Source organism: Myotis davidii, unplaced genomic scaffold (assembly GCF_000327345.1).
Source record: "Myotis davidii unplaced genomic scaffold, ASM32734v1 scaffold581, whole genome shotgun sequence".
NCBI lineage: Eukaryota > Metazoa > Chordata > Mammalia > Chiroptera > Vespertilionidae > Myotis > Myotis davidii.
Genome location: NW_006291426.1, coordinates 91,965 through 99,772, shown reverse-complemented (window position 1 = coordinate 99,772; position 7,808 = coordinate 91,965). Strand labels below are relative to the sequence as shown.

Genomic DNA, 7,808 nt, shown 5'->3' with positions numbered 1-7,808 from the left:
AGCCTCAGGCAGAGAACACTGATGGTGCCTTGAGAAAGCCGCAGGGTCCAGTTCCAGCCGATCAGTCAGTCCTCAGCCCTCAGGTGCTGGGCTGGCCTGTGGGCTGCTCTCACAGGTGGAGGTCTAGGAGCCTGCTGGGCGTAGCACTGGCCAGTTCACACAGGAAACGCGGGGCTCCCGGGGAAATGGACAGGACAGTTTGGTAGCCGTAGGACACAGTCCAGCGTTCCCTCAGGCTGAGCGAGAGGAGCCTCTTGCACAGGTGGCCTCATTCTGGCTGGCGGGGGCATCAGTGTGCTTGTGCTGCAGAGAGAAGGGTTGTGTCTCACACTCCAGATTGTGCCCTTTGCAGAGCTTGTTATTTGGGGATCTGCTTCCTTCCTCCTACCCAGTCCAGCTGAGAGCCATTATTTTAATCCCTCCGAACCCCTGCCCCTCTGCCCTTTCATCACCCCTCTGTCAACCCAGCCCTGAGGACCCAGCACCTACTTCCAGAGCCTGCAGCAGCGCAGCCGAGAGGCAATAGCAGCACAGCCAGTCCCTCTAATCTTCAAAACAAAAAGCCAGCCCTTCTTTCCCTCCATTTATCACCCCTTAAAGCCGCATTTCTTACAAGACTGCCCTCTCCCGCTTGCTCTGTGAGCTACACTAACTGCCCTTCTTTCAGATCCTAGAAGGGGTCAAGTACCTTCTCACCTTACAACCTTTGCACCTGTCCCTCTTCTCCATTTGCCTGGCTAACTCTATCCGTACATTTAGGTTCAGCTCCATATCGGTTCCCTTCCTCAGGGAAACCTCCCAGACTAGGTCAGGCCCTTGTTATATACTTTCTTGGCTTATAATTCTTCTTCACAATCCTTATCGCAATTGTAATTAAATAATTGTGTAATTAGTACATGAAATTCTCTCCTTGGCTAGGATGTAAATTTCATTAGGGCGGGAACTCGATCTTATTCACTGCCAGGTGCCTTGTAGCCCCTGGGTGTAGTTGAGAATGATCAGCAAGTGATCTCGGCCAGTTTCCATACTTCCAGGGACAGGGAACCTGCTTCCCCTCCAGTCCCAGGCCCAATCTGTTCTGAAGGTCCGAAGACACAGCAAGGGGGAAATGTAGCTTTGGCGAGCTCAAGCACACTCTGCATAGCGCAAACGGGGCATTTTATGAGAAGGCCAGTGAGCCGAGGTTCTGGTGTTAACGGGCTGTTTTCTCTCCCTCGGCGTTCAGATGTGGAATACTCGGATGACCACTGCCATTTGGTGAGTTTCACCTCTGTGCTCCCTGCTGAATCCGATGCTTTCACAGCAAGATTGGTCTCTTTGGGTGACGCTTCTGCTCTGTCTCCCTTTAGATTTTACCAGATTCGGAAGCATTCCAAGACGTGCAAGGAAAGAGACATCGAGGGAAGCACAAGTTCAAAGTAAAAGAAATGTATCTGACAAAGCTGCTGTCGACCAAGGTACATGCACTGCCAGGGAGCACATTTTCCGGCCACCTGGAGGCGTATAATATGTTTGATTTAATTTCCACTGAAGTGTGAAAACGTTACAAATCTCTGGTGCCTTCTAGCAACGCAAAATGAAAGTTTAAATTGTAAACACTTCCTACCCCCTTCTTCTTTTTTATAAACTGCAAAGATAACAGCATTTTACAAATTTCTCCTGTAACATCTTCAATCAGGGATTTAATATTGTTCCCAGTCCCTTTAGCCACAGTTCACTATTGTTTTTTAGGTTGACAGCATAATTACTCCTTTTTGTTTGTTATTAGGGATGAGCAATAAAACTCCCTCTTTGAATTGCAAATATAATGAAGGGGTGGGGGAGTCAGTGAATACAGACCCAGTAAATCTTACCAATTATTTTTCCTTTTAAAATTAAGAATTCTGTTCACATATAAAAGTGTTACTTGTAAACCTAAGTAGAATACCAAATTGGGAGCAAATTTTACTTTATCTGGCTTTTAGTGGGATTAACAGAAGTCTGGGGTGATCCCTTTTTTTCTGAAATGACTGGCAACATATATGCCATTACCCACACCTGGCCCTGTCTCCTGCTGGGGCTGAGGGGGCTTCTTTAGTGGGTAGAGAACAGCCAGCGCCTCTTTACTTCATCTGCCCCACAGAGCTCTGCCTATTGGGGTTTCTTTGTGTGTTTTTTTAATATAGATTTTTTTACAGAGCGGAATAGAGAGTTAGAAACATTGATGAGAGAGAAACATCGATCAGCTGCCTCCTGCACACTCCCCACTGGGGATGTGCCTGCAACCAAGGTACACGTCCTTGACCAGAATGGAACCTGGGACCCTTCAGTCCGCAGGCTGACGCTCTATCCACTGAGCCAAACCGTTAGAGCTGCCTATTGGGTTTTTATAAAACACTCAGATGCTTCGGAAAGCACACAATGAAGCTCCATGATAGAAATATATGCAACAGGAAAGATTCTGGGAACAGAGCAACTTGAGTGTTTCCAGGCTGAGCGTAACTAATAAAAGCCAGACATCCGTGGCTTCTTGGTTTATGTACACAGCCCTACAACGGGCATTTCTACTGCTAGAGGTTTCCAGGATCCTTCCTCCCGACTAAACAACACTGTTATCAGCAAGAGGCTTCCGAACCAAATCTAAACCGGCGCGGACTGTGCGTGCTGGCCTCTTCGGCTTCTCTTCAGCCCGTTTTGCACATCAGTTTCTCTGAGCTTGGATTTCATTTTCCACCGTGTTTGCAGAACCACTACCCTGTTTGTTTTACCTCCTAAGCCGATGTTCTGTATCTTTTAGGTGGCAATCCACTCTGTGCTTGAAAAACTTTTTAGAAGCATTTGGAGTTTACCTAACAGCAGAGCCCCGTTTGCTATAAAGTACTTTTTTGACTTTTTGGACGCCCAGGCTGAAAACAAGAAAATCACCGATCCTGATGTCGTACATATTTGGAAAACAAACAGGTGGGAACAGATATTATTGCTGACTGTGCAAGCCCCCGGGGCAGGACCTGACTGAGAGGAGGGCGTGGTAGCCCAGAGGACCCGGTAGCCCTGCAGCAGAGCCTTGGCTTGGTAGGCTGTCACCGCCAAGCAGTTTCTTGCTGTGACTATTTTAAACAATAAACAAAAACATTCCTATATAGAGCCTCCTATTCTTCAGGATAAAATAAACAAACTCTATTATCTTTAATGCATGAAAAGAGCCTTTGTTTGGAATGTTAAAACAAGTTTAGCTTGACCGGCAAAAGATGAAAAAATACTTTGTGGTTTTATCATACAGTTTTCCATTAGAGAACTCTTATTTATGCCTCAGAGAATTCATCATTTTGCAATTTCCAAGCTGTCTGTCTATACTCCAATTCTATAGAGAAATTTCTGCTTTTATTTAATCAAATGCAGTACTCAGATACCATGAGAATTAGCCAAAGGATTGTGTTTTATTTTGTTTTTTTAACATTTTACCTTAAGCTAAGGCAAGGCATCCAGATTTATTCTACATTTCTCCTCGGTAGAGAAATATAGCTCATCACTTCTATTTGAAATACTCTGCACATGGTTACAATGTAACCCAGCTCCTATGGGCAAGTTCAAGGTATTAAGGTTCACCAGGCCATTTAAAATGAGTACTAAAAGCTGAGGTTCCAGAATTCAGATCTTTTCCCATTTAATCTGGGTCTATCCCAACCCTTCTCTGGCTCCCTCCCTTCCTGTGTTCCAGCCTTATTCCCAGGCCTTGCTACTCCCACAGAGGCCTGGGTGCTGCTGGCTAGCATTTCCCTGGGAAGATTGCAGCATTGAGCAGGGGTGGTCTTGTTGTATCGTAAATCAGCGAGCTAGATACAAGGCACCTTAACAAGCCAATTTGTTAGGAGTCCTTATTACATGTGGGCTCAGAGCAGAATATCTCTGTCAAATTCTGAGCAAACAAAGGAAGCATTCTCTTTTATATCTTTTCAGGTCTTTGTGTGTATTACTTTTGCAGATAACTTGTAACCTTGAGTACATATCATATCTAACAAACACCTGGCATGAGAATATTATCAGTATCAGCATATCAGCCCCTTACATTAGATGGCTAGCTTGCAAGGTCAGACAGTTAAGTTTATCTTTGCTATTCTTTACGCTAAAAAACAAAGTTGTTTTACAGAATAAGAGATCATCTAAAAATGACAGAGTTGACTTACAGAACAAGGGACTATCTAAAAGTAGCAGAGAATTTCAAACAGCAGTTTTACAAAACAGAGATTACTATGCTTCAGTCTCAGGACAGTAAAGCTATTAAGAGGCCCAAGTAGCCATATCCCAGAGGTAACGAGCTAGGCCAGAGCTGCGAAGTAGATAATGAAAGAACTTTGAATGTTCCCCCAAGTTCATATTATTTGAGTGCCTTCTATGCACCAACAACTGTTAGGTGCTGGAGATATAGAAATGAAGTAAACAGACAGAAGTCCATGTTCTCACAGAGCCTGCATGCTACTAGGCAGAGATAGACAATAAATCAAATAGGTAAGCTGCAGCATATTAGAAGGTGATTGGTGCAGCAACGTGGGAAAGAGGACAGAGAGTGACAGGAGGGTGAGGGGAAAGGGAGGTCAGGAGCCCCACAGAGATGATGACATGTGAGCCAGGCCTTTAAAGAAGCAAGGGCATAAACCATGAGACTCTCTGGGACAAAACAGTTTCAGGAAGACAGACAACAAAAGGCAAAGTCCTCAGGCACAGGCTGGCCTGGTGCGCATGAAGAGCAGTGAGGAGGCCAGTGGGTGAGAATGATGAGATGAGCAGGAGGTGAGGGTCCAGGCTTTCATCTGGAGGAGGATGGAGAGGGTCATGAGCTGATTAAGAGAGAGAATTAACCGTCAGGAGCCAGGAAGTGATAACGGGGTGAGAGGAGATGGGGCTTAGGCCAGGGTGTAGCACTGTGGGTGGGAGAAGGTCAGTTCTGAAGATCCGCGGAGATGTTCTCCTTGGCCCTCACCATGTGACATACATAGGGATGTCTGGAGAAAATGTGTCTTGTCAATATCACCTCAGACTCCTCCGCCAGCCCTCCCTCAGAAGCTCTGTCAGTTTAGACCTTTCTTGTTCTCAGCGAAGCAGACTTGCATCCTTCAATAACAGGGACAAGCCCGCCCCTCTACACACTGGGGAACAGAGTACCCCCGTCATAGGGATGGCAGTTTTTAAAAAGAAATCTCTCTCGGAATAGCCTTCCTCTTCGCTTTTGGGTCAACATCCTGAAGAACCCCCAGTTCGTCTTTGACATTAAGAAGACGCCACACATAGATGGCTGTCTGTCAGTGATCGCCCAGGCATTCATGGACGCGTTTTCTCTCACGGAGCAGCAACTCGGGAAGGTGAGGCCCAGCTTTAGTATGCCTTGTATGTACTCCCATGAGTCTGAAGCACTCTTTCTTGAAAATATTCAAATAATAAAGAATTGGTCTAAATTACACCAGCTAAAAAGAAATAGTCAACAATGTCAGTGAAAATTTCTTTAAAATCTCTCATTTATTTCCATTTTAATCTAGTTTTTCTAAGTGAAAATCAAAAGTTGATTATTATCCCAACCCTATTGCAGAATTCTTTACCACAAAGTATAAAACATTCTGCAGACTCTAATAAGCTATAAATCCAAAGTATGAAACTACTGAAATTGCCCCATATTAATTCCATCTGAATATACCTAAAGAGTTTACTGGAATATAACAAATTGTGTGTGGGGAAGAAAACCTTACCCAAGATCTCTAACATCATCAGTTTGTTTATTGTCAAAACATCAATATTGTTTTTACAATGGTTTTCTTTGCTGAGCAAAAGCCCTAAGAAAGCAAAGAAAGATAAAAATACAGAGCAAACTTTGAAAGCGATGTTTTGGTCCCACTCAAGCACCCAGCATATTAAACTCAGCAGGTCCTGTACCTGATGGATTTGAGAAAATCTTTAGAGCTGAGCAGTGGGTGTCGGGTAGAAGGCCTTTAAGAGACGATACATTTTTAAATGTGCTGGGGCATTGGCCCTGTTAGTAACTCATCTATCTTCCTTGAGTAGAATTTTTTAAAATTTTGTGAAAAATAATGACTTTTAAAATAAAATCGCTTATTTTTTAACATTATCAGTTGTAATTACATAACACTCAAATTGCCAAGGAACTTTTGCAAAATCTATTTTTTAACATTATCAGTTGTAATTACATAAAAACACTCAAATTGCCAAGGAACTTTTGCAAAACCAGATATCAGATCCACCACTACTAATGACCCCTTGCTTCCCTGAGGACACTGATAGATCTATTAAAATAAACAGGACAAGCAGAAAAAAATCCACCACTGCCAGCTACTTACCACTTTCATGGTTATATAAAGGGCTCAATCAGACCTACAATCAGATCTTTTATAAATGCCAAATTCCCTGGTGGGTGAGGAGGAGAGCAAATGTTTTAATTCAGGCTTTTTGCAGCCATTAGTAATGAAGTATGATTGAAATAAGTTCCATTGTTACAGTAACTCAAATCATGCAAAAATAATAATTTTAGTTCCTTTATGAAAGGAAGGCAGAATATATTAGCATTTAATCTGCCTGAAAATAATAGTGACTCACCAGAGCTATCTGGATAGCAGTCAGTCATTCAGCAACACTGAGGAGGGCCTGTGCAGGGACACGTGGCCAGGCAGTAACAGTGTGGAGGGTCAGCTGCGTTACTGTCATATATTCCCCATGGTTTTCACTCGGGGTGATCACTGTTTTCTTCGTCTTTTTTTTTTTTTTTTTTTTTTTTTAGGAAGCACCAACTAATAAACTTCTCTATGCCAAGGATATCCCAACCTACAAAGAGGAAGTAAAATCTTATTACAAAGCAATCAGGGATTTGCCTCCATTGTCACCTTCAGAAATGGAAGAATTCTTAACTCAGGAATCTAAGGTATTGTTGGAAAGTAGAATTAAAACATTTGGTTACTTTTTTTTAAGTCATATCAGAATCTCTCAACAAGCCTTTCTTTCTTTAAGAAACATGAAAATGAATTTAATGAAGAAGTGGCCTTGACAGAAATCTACAAATACATCGTAAAATATTTTGATGAGGTAAGATTTTAAATGACATTTTAAAATATTGATCTGAATCAGTCCCCAGGATTTGGTTCTGAAGCCTTCGACAGGTCTCAGGACGGCTCTGGCATCCCAAATGGAAAAAACGGGAGGCCAGGGGGCCTGTCTGATGGGGGATCCTGGCTCCTCGCCAGACCCTGCACATGGCTGCTGCCCCGTAGCTTTATGGCCCACCTTCGGACCAGCCTGAACTTACATGAGTTTATGGGGCCTACAGCCACATTGACTCAAGTTAACGTTAACTCTGATGAGTAAGTAGTGGTCCTATTAAACGGGGCCAGCTTATGCTTGATTGTAAACTGCTAAAATGAAAGCTAAGCTTGTCAAATGGCCCAAATTCTGTATTCAATGGTTAAATGGAAGTATGACATTTTCTAACTTAAGTGGGTATTTCAATAAACCATTATCCTTGATTAATTCTCCTTAATCTGAATTTTTTTTTTTTTGGGGAATTCACACAGTCATCAGATGTGTTGTTTCCAAATATATGTTAATTCCCCCTTCCCTGATTCCCCCCACTCAGTCATGCTGGGACAGGCTATCCATGTCAATGGTGAGAATAGCTCACCAAGTCCATTTGCTACTTGAAGATCAAGTGAAGAGCTAAGGTAGGGTAGAGGCAATGAGTTCCTTAAACATGATAAGCATCCCTCTTTCCAGGGGCCAGGGGTTAGAAGGGAAGCACTGGGGAGGGGCGGGAGGGGAGAGAATGGGAGAGGGAC

General features: G+C 43.3%; 1 protein-coding gene across 1 annotated transcript in view; it reads left to right on the top strand.

The window, feature by feature from the left end:
- Nucleotides 1–7,808, top strand: part of PLXNC1 (plexin C1) — a gene marked incomplete at its 5' end in the record, with an annotated part of 169,094 nt that overhangs the window by 159,265 nt on the left and 2,021 nt on the right. Inside the window, 6 exon segments of the mRNA XM_015564527.1 lie at nucleotides 1,226–1,257; nucleotides 1,350–1,457; nucleotides 2,777–2,940; nucleotides 5,189–5,336; nucleotides 6,761–6,901; nucleotides 6,988–7,062. Of these exon segments, the coding sequence (XP_015420013.1) occupies nucleotides 1,226–1,257; nucleotides 1,350–1,457; nucleotides 2,777–2,940; nucleotides 5,189–5,336; nucleotides 6,761–6,901; nucleotides 6,988–7,062 (668 nt within the window).